Below are 21,901 nucleotides of genomic sequence, written 5' to 3' on the forward strand. Positions count from 1 at the left end.
ATGCACTATCAAAAAAAAATGAAAATCAAAGTCCAGATTAAACATCTTCATTTCTAACAACAACAGCAACCACAAAACAATTTACTTACTTTTCATTACAAATATGAGATTCTGTGAAAGGGAATCTTTATTTTTTTCTACTGCACCAGCAATTTCGTAAGTAACCTATAATAAAACATTGTGACATCATTAGTAATGATTACCGCACCTATTAGAAATATTACAGCAGTAGAAATGAAGCTGTGGGTTTTTTTCCACTCAACAGTTAAAGTCTGGCACCAGGTAATGTCTTTCAGTCCTTTCTTAATAACAATACTAACCAGAAGAACTGGTTGCTGAACATAGTGTCTCTGTGAGAAATTTCACCAGACTGATTCCAACACACTTTCACAATGCAAGGCTGAATCAGAAGTGTACAGAAAACAGTAACATAAACATTACTTTCCCCATTGGATGAGGGCATCAGTCCTAGCCCATCATGTTCACACTAATCCTAGCAGACACTCCTGGAGCAATCTGACTCCCAGTTTACAATCACAACATGCTCTAGTCATTTATACTGCTTCTGGATGCAACTTCAGTCTATAGGTTATGTAAAAATTACATTTACCCTTCTAACAGCTATGTACATAAGGACTTTGGAAGACATCAGCTGACTGATGTCATAATTTCTAGAGCAGACTGTTGAAGTGTGTCTCCATCTGTCATCTGAATGCAGATAAAATAACGTATGTGTTTGGTGCTCCGAAGTGAACAAAACCCAATGCTCTAGACAGACTTCCTGAAGGTACATCCAAAACAGTTATGTATGTCCAAGTGCCTGTTTTAATATTGAGCCTACCACAGCTCCTACTATACAGAATAGCACTGAGACTGAAATGCAGACACAGTCTGAAATGCCAGTTAAAACTTTTACATCACTATTATCTGATTTCTTTGCTCTTATCTTTCCAAATATAAACTTATTTTGTTTAAAGTAACAACATTTTACAACACAGAAGGATTAAAATAATAGAGTGAAACAGAATTTTCATATCAATAATCTGTGATTATGTTTTATATCTTGGCTGGTAGGGCAATGAATACTAAATCAACTTTGGGCATAATTTTAAAAATCAACTGTGCTACCAAAGTTCTTTTTTGAAAACTAGACCTACTACAAACGATGGGATTTATCTCACCTTATGTAAGTATGGGTGAGTACAACTCAGACACACATGACTTCTGTATATATGCAGGAAAAAGGTGTTATATATCATGACTCATCTGCCCTATTTTTCAAGGGGATGCATTCCATTCTAGCAAGAGCTTATTCCCAACCACTGTGAGTGTACATTAGATGGCCAGCCCCGATATGCAAGTCTCCAGCTGCAGCTGAGGACACTTAGCTAAATGAAGCAGACACACAGAGTCTAATGGCTACAATCCTTCAACACACCTAAATTCCACCAACAAACCATGATGATGCCCAGCTTTTATCTGACTGGTCTGTAGAAGAAAAGCAAGGATTGGACTTGCTAGACTTCAAGTTCAGCACTCAGAGAGAGTTAAGTGTCTAAATCAAACCATTCCTTGAACAGGAGATGCTCTGGAACTAGTTGACAGGAAATAAGTATGCAATTCCACCTGGAATTGTAGTCATTTAATTTGGCATTGTAGAAAGATGTCTACTGCCACCCAGAACTGGGCTGCCCTTAACTCCTTCTTACAACCACTCTTTCAAGAAAACCGACTTCTTGTCATTTATTCCTGGTGTTTTTATTTATTTATTTGTTTGTTTGTTTGTTTATTTAATATGGTCAACAATTGTGTTTACTAATATTATAGATGCTACTCTTCAGAAAACATGACAGAAACACCCAATTCATAGGGCAGATTCAAGGCAACCTAACTACAAAGCTTAGAGCTTCTTCAAGGCCTGCTACCTTACTGACAACAAAAATCAGCCCATGTGACAGGGAAATGCACACTTTGCCAGTTCTGCTAAACCTACATAGTGAATTTCAGTACCTTCTGCTGACTGAGGTGGAACATAGTTTCTTGCCTCACAAGGCAATTTTGTTAGCTTGAAAGGACAGGCTGTTCTTCACTGACAGAAGCTGTTTCTCCTCTTTAGGTTGAGACCTGGCATATTAGTTACATTTCTAAAATTTTTCTGGATCATATTCTGTTAATTTAGAATTCTGTGCTGTATGCACGCATAGCTTTAACTTAGGGAAGGTTTTCCTTCTCATCATTCAAACTCTAACATCACCCCTATCCTGGAGCTTGGTGTACTTACTTGTGTCCCCTCAGGTTCAGGCTGTGACAGTACCTAAAACAGTGCTTCCTGTTTCTCGGATGAAAGCTCTCATCATTACACTACTACATGAAGAATAAGTACTATTTCATAACTTTCTGAATGAAAGGGAAATTTTACAGAAAGCTTACTTCTGAAAAATAGGTGGGTGTTTGGTATCTTTTTATGTGGATAGCAGAAAGAAGCTGGTTAATTCACAGAGTTTAGAAACAAACTCTGGCTTGCACGATAGTAGAATCCAAAGAGAATTTTAAAGTTAAACAGAAAAATGACCTACTGACAGTAGTATCACCAGGAGTAGGTAGATACTTGATGAGAATTTCTTAAAATAGTTTGCTTTTCTTTACCTTGGGACCATGTTTTTAACTAAAATCTGTTTTAAATTTTACTGAATCTATGTCCCTTAGGTATTTGGGGAATTTTTATCCCTGTATATTTAATAAAGCTGTAAATTTATAATAAAGATAAGTAACACTAATCAGTTCATTAATTTTCTTTTCCATTGGGTCATTTGACAATTATGTAATGCTATCTCACTCATGAAAAAGATTATATGACTTATTATGTGTATAATCTGTTATACTTAGCAATTGTCAGATGATGTAATTAGTATGGCATCTGCCATGGAAAAAGTATAACAATAGATTATATTAATTTCCATGACGGTTCCAATAATATATAATTTTTAACCGTATCTCATAAGAACATACAACATAGTAAACTATTAGAATAATTTAAGTACATTATTAAATGTTTTCAGTGTACTTAAACTAAATGTTCTGCAATATTGGTCCATAAAAGATAATTAACAAATTACATTCATAACGCCGGTTCCTAATTAAGCATCTTAGGCTTTAACTGAATTAAAAGAAGAGAATTACTATTGATGGGAAGAGTAGGTAAGTATATCAGTGGGAGATAATACATTATGATTAAATGTGTACACTGAAATGGAGAAAGTTCAGTACCGGGAGTAGTATAACACATCACCAACTTCTGGAACTACATTCACAAGACATCTCTCATAACACATAAAAAGCATAAATGTTAACAGGATTCCCTCCCACAAAGACATTGCTAACTCTCTGTAACTTTCCCATAGTAAATTGGTAAATTAATTCACTGCCTAAGGACATGAAAAGTGACTCAATGAAACGGCACTCCAAAGTTCAGTATTTGTTAATTCCACAAAAGAGAAAAAGAAGGCCTCTCCACAGTGCCTATTTTGTTAGTGTTATCCTGGCCCCCTCAGACACACCAATATACAGAGGAACTCTGCCTAAAGCACGTGTATTTCCTCCACTTATTTCCCATTGGTTTTCTGAAGTAAACGTGGCCAAAACTCTGCACTAATTAGCACTCAAGCCCAGTGTATAGCTATTTTGAGGAAGAAAAATCCCAAACAAATGCTATATGATTCAGGTAGGAATTGTGCACTAGCTTAGCTCATAGTTCTGGTATTATAAAATACACTCCTTATTCCCACTTCTATTTATTGTAACTGTTCTGTCTTGCTCTATATGATGAACATTTCAGAGTAGACGGAAGGTAACCAAAGGTAACAAGGTCTTCAGATAATATCTGAACCTGTTGCTTTTATTATAAAGAGCGCACAGCTCTATGTTGTTTTGTTTCAGTAAAACATTAAAAAAAGAAAGGGATTGGATTTGTTTCCCTACTGAAGATTAGAAAGGAAGAGAGCTTAAACTAAGCATACTGGTAGTGGGGAGGTCAAAAAATCATTTAGTTCTGTACATTCAGGGTAAAATACTGAGTAATACTTTTAGTATTACTAGCGATAGTATTTAAGAACTTGAATCTATCATTTTTCTTAGGATCACTGGGCTTCTCACCCTCCCAAAACAAGTCTTGAAAAGCAATTAGTAGATATTTTTTAAACATTCTATAAAGTCTTATTCTAACATTCAGATATAAATAGTATAATATTAAAACTAGATGGTATTTAGAAAGCAAAGGGGAGAGATTTTTTTTTTATTAATTTTTTTATTAATCTGAGCCTCTAAATGAGCGTCCAAAATCAAGTCTACTTAAGGAAAGAGAAAGAGAAGGAGAGAAAATGAAGGGAGGGAGGGAGAAAAGGAGTGAGGAGAAGGGAGGGAGAGGGAGAGATGGAGGGAGAGAGGGAGCAAGAAGAAACAGAGAAAGAGAGGGGAAAATGTACAAATATCTTGTCTGTGTGAAAAAGCGAATCTTTGTCAAATAACCTTTATAGGCTTTGGTATAGCTTAGACGAGACTGATTTGATTGTTATGTCTGGGGATTCAGCCTGGGGAAAAAAAAATAGAGAAAATAAAAGCATCCTTATTGATTAATCCATCTCCTTTTGTTTTTTGATTTAGAGGTTCAGTTTCAGAGTCTGCCTGGGATATATAAGGCATTTCAGAGACAACTGCATTGGTGAAGGTGAGCTGACAGCTGAGAGGTATTTTTGAAATGTGCATTGCTGAGAAATGGCACAGACATTGATCTGCACTTAAAGGACATTATGTGTACTGCTTTATAGAGCAAAGAAGTTGGTCTTTTGGTCTGAACAATTTATTATGGTACTAAAAGTCAAAACAGCAGCAAGGAAATAGTGACATGGGGCTTACCAGATTTGTTGATGCAAGTATAAATTTAACTGCATAAAGCTTAAATCATGACACATTATTCAGATTACAAGAACAACGAAATTGCTCATTACCTCAGACAGTGATATGTTAAATGTCACTACAGGTAAAGCTGTGTCTCTTGGCCTTGTGCTAAGATAATACATTTCTGGTTTACTTATTAGCATATTGATTCTTCCCTTAATAATAATAACAACAACAATTTTGAGTTGCCAAGAAAATTTCAGTGATGGAATGTTATTCTTTAAAAATCGTGACTATCAGTAAGGCTGAGATTTCAGAGGCGTATGAAAGCTCTATATGAAGCTCTATATTACGTGAGTGCAAATATTAATGTTATCAAGAAAAGCACCTAGAAATTCAGTATTATACATTTTTAGTAGTTTCAGACAATGATTAAATGTATTGATCAACCGCATCCCCAAAATACCTATTTCCTCCAGGCAGGCCCAGTGAGAAGCAGCAGGGAACACCTACGTTTACACCAGGCAGCAGAAACAAAGCAATAACCTCTACAAGCAGATTTTTTTTCCAGAAGAGATCAGACTGCTGGTGTTCAGGGCAATATGTAAAACAACTTTCAGATAAAGGCTTCCACGAGAATTTTTAGTCTTACAAAACCTAAATCATTCTTTTCTACCTTCTGCCTGAACTGAACAGATAAGCATTTGTCTTAGAGCACTTGGATACCAAGACATTAAAGGGCTCTTAGAAGAGACTTGAAATACATCAAGGCATTGTAGGATTCTGTTCAGCTGCAAAATTAAAACTAGGAGATAAAGTAAAATACTTGATATTATCAAGTACTATTATTCTCAGTAGCCTTTGCTAAGCATGTCATCGTGGAGTTAACTACTGTATCATAGTGCTCCTGCAGATAAAGGCAGATACAGTGTTGTGCAGGCATAAGAATAAAATTCAAGAGAAGAACGAAGAAAGATTTATTTGCTTCCTTCCACAGGATGGTTCTGTCACATTTCTGTAATACAGTATTCTCTCCTGACTTTCACTGAAAAATCTCACTTACGCACTGATCTCTTCTGTGTGCAGAAGCTTACTTGTGCATGTTGTTTTCCTTTTCTATCCCACTTTTTCCATTCCGAAGCAGTCAAGAGTATATGAAAAAAACAACTAAGGTCTCTCTGAATGGTATCATACATAGAGATTTTCTTTAAGCATTGTTTGTCTAGAAAATCAAGCATGGATTCCAAATTTCGTGTTGTTATCCCTTACATATTACTCAGAGCTTCTTCCCCATACTCCTTCCTGGATTCAATTTGATTCTGGGTCTTTCCTGACCATTATCTCTACTTCTCTTAGTACTGCCTGGTCTGAAATAAGGCTGAAATAAGGCTAAGAATAAGGCTAATTAGGCTTGAAACAATAGTATGGTATGTGCAGTCCTTGGGAAGGCTACTGAGCATAAAGCATAAGGGAACAGGTGACACTTCACAATGTCTAACAGTAATCAATCAAAAATACGTGATAATGGAAAACAAAGAGAACTTTCCTATGACTACCCTAAGATAAAATATTGAGATATCAACATGTCAGTTGTCTTCAAGATTGCACAGACACATTTGTGTCAGTTATAACTTCCTCGTAATATAAGGCTAGAGATACTGGTATTGTTCACGAAAGACTGCCATCTCAATTAAATATCAAATGGCAGGTCACTTCAGTAAGGCAGCACTTTTAATAGCTGCTTTTTCCAATAAAACTGCACATGTGAGCTGCTTAAATAGCTACTGTAATGGTAGCTACCTGTGTTAATATATCAGAACCCAGTTCTTTTTGGAGATATAGCTACATACATAACCTGTTGAAAAGGAGCCTACACCAGATCCAACTTGGAACATTAACTTTTTTTTGCTGTAGATGTCACAGTTTCACATTGACTGTGAACTACAAAGCAGTTAAAAGTTTTGTTACCTAGGGGAAATCAGGCTGTCTGCCCTCACCTTCTGTTAGACATAAAGCCTACATTCAGTGTTACTTCCACAAACAGTAACACAGAGCCACTGCTTGAATACAAATGATTGAGACTAGAAATGAAGAATTTTGACTACCTGCCACATTTTACTGGTAAATCTTCTTCTACCCTCTGTGTCTGGTTCATCTTTCAGCTATATTCATGTAAATACTGAAAAGCTTTACCAAGTTAATGGTGTTACAATCAGAGAAAAATTGCTATAAGTGAAAATAAAACCCTCCCTGGTTGTGAATTTGGGGATTTCTGAAGGTAACAATACAGAGGAAAACTGTTTCATACCAAACTTGTTTAAACTCATTTAATTGCTATCAGACTACAAAAAATGACTACCAAAACATGTCAAATTATACTGTCACTTCATATATGAAATTCTTATTTTTGAATGCCAATAAAACTTGATGTATTTAAAGTCTGATCTTTTAACAAATTTTGTTAAACATAAATCACAGATAACTTATATAAAATACGTACAACACATAGTAATAGCGCAATCTCAAGAACAGCATCAGTAGTTTTAAATACTTGATTTCTTAAAATTCAACTGAGCAAGATGTAGCCATTGATTAAAAAAAAAATACATGTAAGTAATCATTTAGTTGAACAGTGCTATCATAAGATTTTATGTAAACTCCTATCATAAATCCAGGGAAATTGCAACCAGTGATAGCTCAATAAGAGTTCCATGACATAGGAAAAGTACAAGTGTCTTTAAAGATCTTGCCCAGTCACTGTTAAAGTAGGGGCTGTTAAGCACTTGCACGGGAACTCTTCTCTTTTGGCAGTGACATGAACATTTTAATGCCATGTGGTTGCAAAGTACAACCTGACAGTCTGGCATAGCTCCTAGGCCAATGTAAACCGAAGGATCTCCACTGACTTCAAAAGAATGTGTGAATTTATATTACTTGAAAAGCCATCTATTTATTCATAATTTTAGATCAAATGTTATTACTATTATTAGAAAAGGTCAAACCAAGAGTCTATGTAACAAAAGAAAAAAATGTAAACACCCATGCAAGGATAAAACACACATTAATGAAAAGTGTACTCTGGACTACTCACAGTTTAAGTTTCAGAACCTGACACCTGAAACTTTAACATTAATAAATGTTCCCACCCAGTCCTTCTTTCCAAAGTAAGAAAACTGCTTTCATTTTCAAGAAATGTGCTTATTGCTGTGATTGTGATATTAATACGGATGCCTTGCTGCTGCTTTCTTATCAGTTCTCTGGTGTATGGAAGCTTTTCAGAACTGCCTTGACGAATTTGGATAATCACAACTATACACATATACATATACACAACTATAAGAAAATATATTTACCTAAGAACAACAGAACAGAATTACAAAGAAATTTAGACATCTAGTGCCCTTTGTTAGCTCTTCACTCTATCACCTTAAGCGCTAATAAATTTCACAACACATTCATTGCACTGTTATCTAACTCTGTCTCAGTAGCAGAGGTATTCAAATCATTTACCTTTGGCAAATAATTTGGGCCTAAGTAGAAGGCCTCATAATGAAAGTAGAGCCACCAGGGAGATATTCGGAGTATTTAGGTTAAGAATTTAAGTACTGCCCAAATACTCTTTATCCTTTCCATAATGACCATAGTTCTATCATTGGCCAGGAACAAATTTGCCTGCGTCAGAACACTGCTGATGCCAAGTGAGAGCCACAAAATAGACCTTTCTATATATATTTCAATATATTGCTGCAAAAGACAAATCTGGTCAAAGAAGCCAAGCATGTACAGCCCTATTTCTCATCTCTCTGGACAGCTCAGGGGACATAATGTTTCCTAGAGATATGACAGAGCCAGCAAGTCTTATTTTGGAGGCAAGTCTTGAACTTATCTCCCAAAGAGTACCCACTGCCAATAGTCAGTAGCATAAATCTGTTCCACCTAACTATTTGTCACAGCAGAAAGTGTTATCAAGTGGAATACCTTTAGCAACACAGATGAGAGCTATTTTTCTTTTGTTCTCATCCTCGCAAGAGCTCACTTCTGAATCCAAACTGATATTTTAGCAGCATACTGGAAAAACTCCCAGCATTTGCTACATGGAAAATCACATGAAGATAAGGTTGCTCTAATTACCTTTCAGAGAAAGGAGCAGAAAAGCTGTTACACTTGGTTTTAGCATTGTAATATGCATTCCAATCAAAAGACTTTATTATAATTGCCCTGTTTCTTGCTCACTGAACTCAATTCTTCTGTCTCTTGCTTAGGTAAAGAGAGGAGCACCTAGGTGTCAGTTGTTTGGTTGAGCTGAAGTACCTGCAGTGTCCATGTGGCTTCTGAAGCGATTACTTAAGAGGTCACATAGCACCACTCCGTCATGAAAAAGCCAGATTCTGCAGGCTTTCCTGAGTTCTTGGGTTTTTAAAGTGACCTAATATGCAAAGTCATCAACCAATAGCAAGTACATTCATATTTATGAACAACACAGTGCATGTGATCACAATATTGTAGATCCTACGCATATCAGCTGAACACAGATTCTCAATTTGACAGGCACAAAGCTTGTACAGGATTCCATCACTGAAGAGACAGCTCATGGAATCACTGCTTAAGACTTGGAGAGTATGAAAGAACACAGTGCTTGTTTCAGATGTTTGTTCAAATGTAAGGACTGATTCCTGCAACTTTCAATTTATATTCTCACCTGATTTAATTGGAAATTTTTTAAAAGAGATAACGGAGAACTCCAATTTATTATGCCTCTACTATTTTGTTAGCTTATTTCAAATACTATGCCTAGAACAGAGAGAAGTGGCAGCACATCATATTAATTATAGAAGGACCGATCTGTCAGATTATAAAAAAAAAATCAAATGTATAACTATTTCACTTGATTATGGCCGCAGGTCATTGTGGAGGGAATGTGAAAATGGGAAAGTATTGGAAAGAAAAGGGTAAGAGGCCTATCTAACAAAACTGATTGTGCTTTTGCCATCAACAGTGACAAACATTCATCTTGTTTCACAGACAGATTCAGAGACACAGCAATGTTCTGAGATTTCAACGGGAAAAAGAGAGAGAAAAAAAGATATTTTAGTTAGATTAGCAACAAAATATGCATTTTTTTCTTGAACCAGATTCATACTGGTATCCATGGTACCTATAAATACAGCACAGGATCTGCAAAGAACCTTTACTGCTCTGAAATAACTTTGGAAAGCGAAGTAAAAACCAACTAAAAGGGGATTAAACATTTATGCAAGATATTGCAATTTCCCCTCTTCCTAATGAAGCAGTGAAGACATAATGTAGGAGTTGGAGTTATGTAGACACAATCCTGCTAAAAACAGGCCTGCTCAACATATACCTATTCTATAACACCACTAGAAAACACCATAGGGGTGTTTACTGATTCTATACACGTATTGCACTGATACTAAGCTGTAACCTGAAAATTTATCATTAAAAAGTGAATTGTTATTTACAACCAGATGTTGGATAGCCCTTGCAGAATTTACTCTTTTTCACAAACTGTGGGTAACCAATCACTCAAAGAACTTACCCGGCCAGCATAATGCATAACAGTGAAGGTAGAGCCCTGTTCCTTTGGTGCAAGGTTGCCATTTCCATCTTTTGTGGAGGAATACACTGTAGTTGTGTCTGATGTATCTAGGTAAGACTGAATCCGTTTAGAAAGACTCTGTTCCACTGACCAATTAGATTGGCTTTCTTCATCTAGCATTGACAAAAAGCCTGACGGTTTCTGAAATGAAAAATAGACTTTTCTGTTTTTATGCAGCAGAATTCGTTGCTTGTGAAATAAAACAGCTTGTAATTTAGCAGGATAAACATGTAACACATCATCTTATGGAAAGGAAAGGAAAAAAAAACCCAACAATATAAATATTCTGTTAAGTCTCCAAAAGATAACTCTGCAATAAACTCAGGGAATAATATTTCATTTGTCAAAAATGATAATCATTGCTGATCTTTTAGGAAACTATGGAAACTATAGGGCTATGTTCTTGTTAGAAATTTTACGCCAGAAAGTAGCTCCAGGCACAAAGAAAACTGCTGAAGTCACAGCAGAGACTGGTCAGTACTACAGCTGCATCCAGAATACAGCATGATACGCAGATACTACAAGTGAATCCATGTGGGCAATGACTTTCTGTTACGTCTTCTTCAACCCTAGATTGTTAGAAAGCTGTTAGCCCTCAAGTTTTAAGAGCAGATATAATGACCACAGACTTTCTCAATAAACCAGAAAATACAGCAAAGCGTTGTATTAATCTGTGTTGTGGAGTATGTATATAAATACAAATGATATGAAGTGAATCTGAAGACTACCAGAAAGAAAAAATCCAAGGCTGCAGTATGGTTTCCTGGAGAGTACACAGTTTCTATGGTAACTCCTTCTTGTACACATTCTGTTTGCTCTTGTAGGAAAAGCACTTCATTGATATACTGATGTATCTTCTCATTGGTCATATTGATGCACAGCTATTGCAAAACAAAGAAAACATAAAGATTAGAAGTCTACTGGATAATTAATTGGTGTAGGGTTTGCTGTACATCTAATATTAAATTTGATGAAACATCATTTCACAACATATTATCTCTCTGTAGACCACTGATTAGGAAGACCCTAGGAAATTTACATTTTAACAGCTATTAGTATTATACTGGGAATAAACAGTTTTCTGTCTGCATAGATCACTGAGAATTCCTCATAAGAATCATCAAATACCACCCCTAACAAACAGTGCAAATTTATTCTAATTCCATTGATTGAAGTAGAGCAACTTTAAGTATAAACTGTTATGCTCAATGTTCCTCTGCTGTATATATTCAAGGAGACTATGCAGATGCAATGTGCTTTTTGAAAAAAAAAAAATAAATAAATAAATTACACATTTGCTTAAGATCCCGATTATGTAATTATTTTAGTATTAGCAAATATGTTCAAACCCTGCTTCCACACAGAAGAGCACCAGAACTCACTGGGTTTTGTTCAAACAGACCATATAAAACACCTAGCAAAATTTTACTAGATGACTCCCTCCATTTTATTGATATTCTAAGGGAAAGTTGGCAGGAAGACAGTCTTCAATAGAAAAGTTCAAAGTCTGTGAAGATAAATAATATAAAAAACTCTCAAATATTTACTTTGATTGCCTTTTAAGACTTTAGTGACACTTTTCTAAAATAAATAGTTCAAAACAAACCTTGTTTCCATTTACCAATAGGTGAGGCTTGAATCAGCTTATTCTGGAACCTTCTGCACTTTATTCAAAGTTCATAGTCTTCAAAGTTTAATAACATTGTTGAATAAATCTTAAACTATTTTATTTATATTAAAATGGAAATTCTAGTGGGAAATTCTAAAATCTCCTCCAATGGTGCATTAACTATCACTACGAAATTAAGAAAACAGAAACTCTCAGAGGGTTGGAAGACACTTTGTATGAGGAATGATGGAAGGAACGTCTGCACAAAGTCTCTTTTAACATTAAACCAGTCACATATTTGTTTTGGCCATAAGCTAGATCTTCCATGAACAAATTGTAAAAAACTAATTCCACCAGCAAGACATGTTAAAAATATGAAACATTTAGATCAAGCATAAATATACAGGCTTAAAAAAAAACAGGTAAGGGAAAGACAATGAGAAAAGAATTATAGCTGCCTGAGTTTTCCATCAGCTCCTCATGCTAGAATAGCCACCTTGCATTTGTTCTACAATGAAGTAGGCCACTGTCAGTAACTATAAGAAGAAATAGAACAAGAAACATATTTTGTAACCAAATGTCTGTTACTAATTGTCTTTACCAATGCATGAAAGTGAAGACAAAAGACAGCTTCAAATAATAACACTGTTTTTTAAAAGCAGGATTTTTGTCTTATTTTGTTAACTCTGAAAGTATAAAATTGATTTATATTATTCAATTATTTTATGGAAGGAGAAAGCTTTTTAAATTTTGTGTCAGGCAAACACATGCTTTGCCACTTGCTTCCCAAATTCAAGTTCTAGTTCCAAAATCTCTCCAGAAGACTCTTAGCATTATTTTAGAAAACATGTATAACATTACAAGCTTATACTTCACAGGACATGTAAAGCTTTCACATGACACTTGCCATGTATATTTACAAATGAGATCGTTAGAGAGCAATTTAATTATTCCATTAATCAATTTTACCATAAGAGAAGCTGACAAAATTCCCATAAACTTGCAAACTCACTGTTCTATCTAGCAGTGGTTGTGAGCAGCAGCTCTGCAGAATGAGTACCAGGAGAGCAGCCAACAGCTGCTGAAAAGCAAAACACTCTCATCATATAATTCCCCATTTCAATGTTTTATACATCCCACAGGAAAAAAGGTGATAAACTGCAGGTTTTAAATTAAATGCTTGAAACAAGTTGCTGTAACAGTTAAAGCAGATGAAATGTAGAAATTTGATGAAAATGAACACAGCTACCTTTGCTAACTCATCTTCTTTTGGTCTGTCACATGAGGTTTATAAAATAATGACATGTTTCCTGTCCAAAGAAAAATTGAGAAAAGCACATGTACTTAATGTCACCCATGCAAACTAGATGGAAATGTAGCAGTAATGATTTTTTACCCAAAATAAATGTTGTGGGAGTACCTCTAAGCACTGTACACTTACTTAACTTTATGGAGTTACTCAGCATTACCAATGATGCTTCTTGTCATTAAATATGCTTAAACTACGCTTTGCATGCCTTTAATTGTCTCCATTGTATGTTTCTTCACTAGAAACCTTCTGTTCCACTTTCCTTTCTAATCCTAACTCACTGTCATGTGTAGGTGGGAAAAAAAACCACACAATATATGTGTCAGAGTCTTCATTAAAAGGTACCTCTAAGATATTGCAAGAAAACAAAAGAAAACAAAAAGGTCAAGTTCTAGTCTTTAAACTGAACTTGAAGTAGCATGCAAATTGCAGTATTTGGAAAAAAAAAAATGGAGTGCCATCTGGTAAAACTGGTAGACTTTCACTACATTAACTTAACCTCTCTTCCTTTACTGCATTTGGCAGCATACTCAAAACTAAAATTAAGGTAGAAAATTATACTGTGCTCCAAAGTCTGAAAAGCAACTATCATTAATGTTTTGGAGGTTTTTTTGTTTGTTTGCTTTTGTTTTTGTTTCCTTGCTTCTCACTGTATAGAAAATAACATCTGAAAAAGCATAGCAAAAAAAAAAAAAAAAAGGGAGAAACCAGTGGGGGACCAATGGATGTGAACATCTCCTACAAAGCTTGCTTACATCCTTCCTTGTGCAGAAGGATTAGCTCACTCAAGGGATGTATATTAAGAGCACTGAGTAAAGCTTACCCCTGTCATATCAACCCATCTACCAGACTGTATTTTTTTGGCCAAGACAATGGAACTATGACAGCAAGTTTAACTTGTAAAGACGTGCTCCAGCTTTTCACAAAAACATGATTCTGAGATAATGGAAGGCTGAATCAACTTCTCAACTTCTGTTTACTAAGAACAGATACAGAAAATATTTTTAGATTGCCTAAAGGTAGGCAGTCACTCATTTCTCAGAAGTATATTGGTTACTATTCCCTCTTATATCTGCTACTTTAAGAGAAAAAAAGACATACATAGATACATATATATACACGCATCTCTTTTGTCTTTTACTACTTTGTGCAACAGTTTCTGGATTTCCACGGCTTTTATGCAGAGTACCAATTAGAATAATTTTAATGAATGTATAACACTAGAAATTATCACTTTTCTTCCTTTGTTTTTTAGAACCTAATACAGAATTCTTGTGTTCCATGCAGAATCAGCACAAACTCATAGTGCTTCTGACTCTATCAGAAGAACTTGATTTCACAGAGAATTTATGTTATCTTGGGCAGCCTGGTCTAGTATTAGATACGGAGGTTGGTGGCCCTGCATGTGGCAGGGGTTTGGAACTTGATGATCCTCGACGTCCCTTCCAACCCAAGCCATTCTATGATTCTATGACAGTGCTACAAAGTTCAGTCTGAAAGTAATGCCTACTATTAATTTCCAGAGAAACTGCAACAGATATAAAGAGCACAATAACATTGTTTGATAAAGCAGATTATCAGCGAAAAATCACTCTTTTTCAACATTTTCACTACCATTAGCTATGCATTTTCACCAGCAACAAACAAGAGCCTGTATGCCACAGTCACAAAAAACTGCGCCAGTGGAGATGACCCACCATTGCTGTCACCACTGCTGAAGCACACTGCCCACCACCTCCCTGTACTCACATCCATTGTTTGGTCTCCAGAAACGTTCAGCAAGCATCAGTGAATGACAGTGGATGCCATTCTTCCCACATGGAGGAATTCAGCAGCACACCTTTGCTTCACCTTCACTTCCATGTCAGACACCACTGTCAGATCGCCCCTCTGCTGCCATCTTTCACACAGCAACAACGTGTAACGGAATATTGGTAGGAAGGCTCTGCCTCTACTGCCATACCACCAACGTCTGTCTCTGACATTGTGGGCCAACATAATAAAATAGAGAACATTCAGAGCAACCCTCATATATTAAAATTTTGTTATGTATATTTGCTACCTGAAAGTCCTTCCACAAGAAAGAGTCTGTAAAGCTCTTCCGTAAAGGATAAAATTTCAGTACAAACAGGAATATACATCCACCTGATTATGAACACACAAGAATATTAAACAAACAAGGAACTAATAAGATAATAACAGTTCTTTATTTGAAGGAATCTGGACTTAGACATCCACACCACTTTTTCCCTCCTACTGCTGGTCATGAATACTGCTGTAATGGGATCAATGGGGTGCTGCTGTGAAAAAGCAAGAAGCCAGTTAAGAAAAGACCTTGGGCAGCATTTCCCCTATCTCCCTGTCTGGGAGTCTAAATTTATAGATAAAGGATTTTATTTTCAGCCTCACAGTTCCTACTGTAAAAGAAAAAAGAAAACATAATAACAATAATAAAAAAAGGAGTATTTTAATGTCAGGTACAAGTCAGTGAGCATACTGAGGTAGCCAACTTTAAAAAAGACTAACACTGATTTTCCAGTGGCTTTTTGTAGCACTGGGCAGATAAGCATCCTGCCCAAATGAAACAAATGTGAGTAGAATGAAAAAAGTACAAAGAGACTGACGGGGAACAAGACTACAACATGACAAAAGCCACAAGGAGTGAAAGATTGTCAGAAACTGGGTCGGGGAATAAATTATAGCACAGGGTTGTAAGGCCCCTGAGGGCACTAATTCTTATGGTCCTGCTCAGTTTCCTCTGGGCCCCTCCCCATGTCTGTGTCCTGTATCTGTCCTAGAGGCCCCATGGCAGTGCCAGTTTCCAGACATGTCTTTAACTGCTCCTGATGGGACCCGAGCCCTGACTTGCTGCTTGCTGCCTCACTGCTCATGATGGTCCCAGTTACTGATCCTGGCTCTGCCCACCATGATCAGACCATGCATGACAGTGACCATTATGATGGGCATGACAGGTTCACTGGACAGGGCAGCTGGCTCTTGCTGTTTTCTGGTAGGGATATTAAAGCCTTCCTGTGCATGGAGGCTAGCTGGACCACATTTTTATTCCTCAGAACAGCTAACACCAAATAAGATTTATTTTTCTGTATAAAATTAGATATTGAATTGTGTTTCAGATTGCCTCAATGCAGACACTTGCGTACTGACCTCCCATCTGCTATCACTGAGACTGTAATGACTATAGGAATGTTAATTTATGTAACTTTTACCTATTCATGTCTATCTATCTCTGTAATAGGCAACATGAACTTATATTTAGATAGCTAGAAAAAGGCTTATGGATGAGGAAAAGTAATTTATTTTAAAAATTATTTCATTATGACTGATTTGGCTAGAGAAGGTGACATGACAAAATCAAATGAAGTCTCAGCAAAGTTAAGTAATTATTTAAAAAACTTTCTAAACCTAGTAATAAACGCAGGCAAAAATTCCTGTGAACACAGCTGGACTGTAGAAGCTCTTTTGCCTCACTGTAGTGACTCTGAAGTGGTGAAGTCTTGAGTGGAGCAGGCAACGCACTGTGCTCTAGGAGCCAGCTGACCACTATGGTAAAATGAATACAGCACTGAGCTGCCACGGGAGACACACTTCTCTACTACTGAAGACACTTTAATAGGCATAGAGTTGAATGAAAGTCAAGAGACACTTGACTGTCTCAGTCCTGACTCAGATAAATCACATTTCCTGTAAAAAAGAGGTTACAGTTTTTTTCCACAATTCATAAGAGGTCTACAGATGCAAAAGACCGTTCAAGAGCTAAATACATTACTTAGCAAAAGCTAAATATTTTTTCAGTTTATCACTTGATTTAGACAACAGAGAGGAAATACTCTATTAGAGCCTATTTTACTTAACTGCATTATTGTTTTTTTATAATCTTCCACAATTACAGATCTTGATTACTCTGAGTTTACATGTGAGAAAGATGTGCTACTCTTTCTACTTCACCATCTGGTCCTTCTGATATAATAAACATAGAAAGAATTAGGGGAAAATGATGTGGACAACTTCATCCATCTTCTCTCCTGCTTACGGCTTATATTCATCTGCCATCTCTTGCAGTCAGAGAACACAGTGCCATAATGGTATAAAGAACTCAGCAGCATTCCTTATCTGATTATTTGGAGTTGTGCTGTGAAGGACTATGGATAAGATCTAATCTAGCTTTAAACATTATCAGAAGAGCAGAAGACATTTTCTACTTCTAAAGAAGTGCAAATTAAACAGAAAAAAAGAAGCAGTTGCTCTCAAATAAGGGTCCTAAAAAAACACCGAAAACTGACATTGCTATGTTTCCTGAAATGATTGCAACATATCTGACCAGAGAATCAAAGAAAGAATGGTGTAAGCTGGAAGGAACCTTTGAAGATGATCTGGTTCAGTCTTTCTGCTCAACAAAGGTTACCTAGAACAGGTTGTCCAGAACCATGTCCAGATGGTTTTCAGTGTCTCCAAGAAGAAGACCTCATCAGCTCATAAGAGCTTTCTGGGTTTCAGAGGGAGCCTCCTGTGCACATGGCCTTTTGTCTTGGCATAGGGCAGCACTGAGGAAAGCCTGGCTCCAACCTCTTTGCACTCTCCCTTTAGGTATTTGTATATTTTGCTGAGATCTTCCTGAGCTCTCACCAGGCTGAGCAGTCCCAGCTCTCTCACCTCCCACAGGAGAGGTGCTCCAGTCCCTTCGCCATCCTCTTAGCTCTTCGTTGGCTTATTTTAAATGTTCTATTAGCATGTCTACCAACTGACCTGAATTGAGTCACCAGAAAGATTCACACATCTTGGAACATCCCCAGATTGCAGCAATCATGGGTTTTTATTCCTTCTTAAAAAAATATTATGACTATTTTCATGAAAGCGTACGAACAGAATGCCTTGTCTTACACTAATTTGAAACGAAAGAATAATTTCTGCCAAATTACTTTTGTAGTGCCATTTTAAAATATGTTAATCTAAATGTAATGAAAAAATAATTTGTACAGCTCCTACACTGTTCAGCTGCTAGTCCCATTTACTGTTAACGTTCTGCAATCACAGGCCTTGACACTGGATGTGTTTGCAGACATGATGCAGTGCTTTGCATGAGGACCATATCTGGGCTGCAAGCCTGTTTATCAACAGAGTTAACTAGTCCAGGCAGGATACTGAGCGAGGCTAGACTGCTGCACAGCTCCTGAGTGCAGGCAGTTTGCAGTATGTGTGTCCGCGTGATTACATTGCGCCATGTGGAGATACAATCTGCTTCCGTTTGCTGATACTGCAACCTATCGCTTCAGGAATCTGATGTGTTAACCACACTACAGAGTTGATATGAAAATGAACTTTGTAATTCCCTCACCACCATTCTGTCTTTTAAGGAATGCAATTCACTAATTTCTGATTTAATGACCCATACTGTTACTCAGTATTACCCAATAAAACCCACTCAGTCCAATTGGGGGGACAGTCAGTGTCTCCTGATACATACTTGTTTACTAAAAATATACAATAACAATTCACAGTTGACTTTGAAATTACCATGTTCACCATGTAGAAATATGAAAACTACTTTTACTCATTTTCCTGTTGGGCTCATGTGAAGCAACATCTGCAGTTGCTAAGCAGAAAATGATTTATTTTTGAAAGAATTCATGGTATTTTTTGTGATATCAGTCACAGAAGTTGCATGTATTTCATGACAGAAAACAATGCAGAAGAGTCAGTGAAAAGAAAAACAACAAGCCAGTAAGTCTCAAGATGCACTACTCTCTTCTGAAATTCTAGAATGTCTGGAATATTTTATCCTTGTTAATCATTAGGTTTTATCACAGAATCACAGAATCGTAGGGGTTGGAAAGGACCTCCAGAGATTATCAAGTCCAACTGCTGAGATTATGGGATTAGTTTTGAGTGGACATATCCTCAGTCTATCAAGATGTTTTCTATTTTTCATTTTGTATTTTCCCCCAAATAAGATATTCTCACTGAATGGATATGGCTATGGATATTGGCAATCATCTTTAGGCCAGCAAAGCTTTCAAGCTAGGCAGAACTGTAACAGCAAAAAAAGTTTTGCGAGAGGGGAACTGGAAATATGTTATTGTATTCTTAAATGTTACTTTGAAGACAAAGGTAAGCTCACCTTTTTGTGCTTTCAGATTTTTGGAAACTACATCCATGTAAATATGCTACACGTACTGAACTAATATGGCATGATGACACCCATATCATGAGAAAGTTGAGCCATAAAACAATGGATTAACTAAGATAAAGGGGCAAATTCTAATTTCAAACAATAAGAGGTCCTTTGTTTTCTTCTTTCTACTGCTCTGATTTACTTCTGCTGTGTAACTGAATGAACAACAAAAACTTACACATCTCTTACAGCATGCAGTGTACAGTTGCTAATGTCCTCTGGAATATGCACTCAACAAGAGCTTTGTTGATCAGAGAGTAGTGTTAAAGGCAAGGAGGATCCAGCTTTCAAAAAAATATTTCATACTTAAAAGGATTTTTAGGCATTCATTCAGTTAAAGTTTAATTTATTTTCCATGGATGTAATTCAACTTTTAAACTCTTATTTTGAACTTAAAAACTCTTATTTTGAAAAGTCACAAAGAGATGCATCTGCCAGTAACAGCACTTCAAAGAATGAAGCATTTTCATTCTTTTCTTTTTTATCTGAGGCATCTGAAGACTTTTTGGTCTTCATCTCAATCCAGACTATTTTCCTCCTACTCGCTGACCTAGCAGAAGGATCGCTTTCACAGGCATGAAAATAGACAACACTAACTACTCTCCTCAGGTTGTCTTTCAATGATACTACCGCTCTTTCAAATCATTATGATAGATGTTTACCAGATTATTTAAAATTATGAATAACTCTGTAACTCAACAAAGCCTGGGTTTTAATTCAAACCCATACATGAACACAGAGAAAAAAAAATTATGAACAGGTTTTTTCCTTCTTGAAATTTATTTTCTGATCAAAACATTTCTTTGGCTAAAAAAGAAACTTTATCTTTGTGGATGATGGACAGCTATAGTGAATTCAGAAAAACAAAGCTATTTACCTGTTCAAAAGTATTCCTTTGAAATTCTTCAAATCCAAAAATATCCAGTATTCCAATTTCAAATATCCGATCACTGAAAAAAAAAAAAAAAAAAAAAAACAACAAAACACCACATATTATAAATAATAAGATTTCAAGCAAGAGAATAATATATGTTGTTCCTTACAAAAGTTTCTGCTCTACCATGAAAACGGCCTTCATTTAAAAAAAAATGGTTTGAAGCACACATGCAGACTATATATACAACAGAATAAAAATTCTACTCACCAATCTCTCACATATAAGATAAATAAAGTGTTGAGATTGTTTTAGTAACTGTCTTGTAAAATAAATTTGAAAAAGAATGGGAAAAAATGCTTAGTTTCTTCAAAATCCAGTTTCTAAAGATGTAGGTATCTATTCACTCAGATGAGGAACAGCCACTGAAGGGAAGTTTCTAAATTGTCTGAATGTACTCAGTCACTATTTTCAGTTTCTATTTCCCCAACAGCCAGAACAACTCTACTGAATGCACATCAAGGGATCATTAAGTCAAAGTCCCATTTGCCAGAATCAAGCAGAGGATCTGAGCTCCACCTGCACAAGAGGTTACATCTCCCAGGAGAAAGAACAGTGAGGATTTTGGCATGAAGAGGACAGACATTTCTTCTCTGTATATGAAAAAAAGAACCTGTTGGCAGTGTACCTTATTTATCATACACCTCTATCAAGAAAAGGGCTTTATTTTTGCCCAGTAAGGACTAGGATAGGATAGTCACCTAGGATTTAGATAAGGAAAATGGGAAATGGACAAAGGAGCTATTATTCTCTACTTACTTAGGACTAAGATTGTCATCCAGATCTGAAGGAGAACTTAAGCCATTACAGGAGAAAAATGAATGTTTGGGATACCCTATTTCTTGCTTTGGAAGAATTTGAAAACTTTATATAACAATGCTGGGGTGACTGAGTCTGACTTTTTTCTTCGTGTAACATTAAAGAGAGAAACACCTGTCAAAAGCAGGTTGTAGTTTTGCTATGAATGCAGTGTGAATTTCTTCAGGATGAAGTAATCTCCAAGTAAAATGAAAGACTTCCCATTATAGCCAATAGCTGTCTTGGAGAGGAGAAAAAAAGAAAAGGAAAAATCTTTCCATTCATGAGAAAGGAAATGGATGCCTTCTAAAGCAGATGAGTTTTCCTTTCTCTTTTACATCACAATTTGTAAATGTACATACTATATGTAAATGCTTGCAGATGATATTGCAGCCTTCTGTTTCTGTGATCTACTTCCACATTATTCCTCCATATTTCCTCTTTTAGATTTTTGTATATACCACATTATAGAAGAAAATGGAAAAAAAGATGATCCACTACTAAGTGCTTCATTACAGGTCTACCATAGTCAATATAAAATTACCATCAGT

The 21,901-nt window shown here is 36.2% G+C and overlaps 1 protein-coding gene across 1 annotated transcript in view; it reads right to left on the reverse strand.

The window, feature by feature from the left end:
• The window catches only part of MYO16 (myosin XVI), a gene marked incomplete at both ends in the record, with an annotated part of 283,559 nt that overhangs the window by 84,523 nt on the left and 177,135 nt on the right, over nucleotides 1-21,901 (reverse strand). Inside the window, 4 exon segments of the mRNA XM_079549224.1 lie at nucleotides 90-165; nucleotides 10,451-10,651; nucleotides 11,239-11,391; nucleotides 20,496-20,568. Coding sequence (XP_079405350.1) covers nucleotides 90-165; nucleotides 10,451-10,651; nucleotides 11,239-11,391; nucleotides 20,496-20,568 — 503 coding nt within the window.

Source organism: Tetrao urogallus, assembly GCF_951394365.1.
Source record: "Tetrao urogallus genome assembly, chromosome: 1".
Lineage (NCBI taxonomy): Eukaryota > Metazoa > Chordata > Aves > Galliformes > Phasianidae > Tetrao > Tetrao urogallus.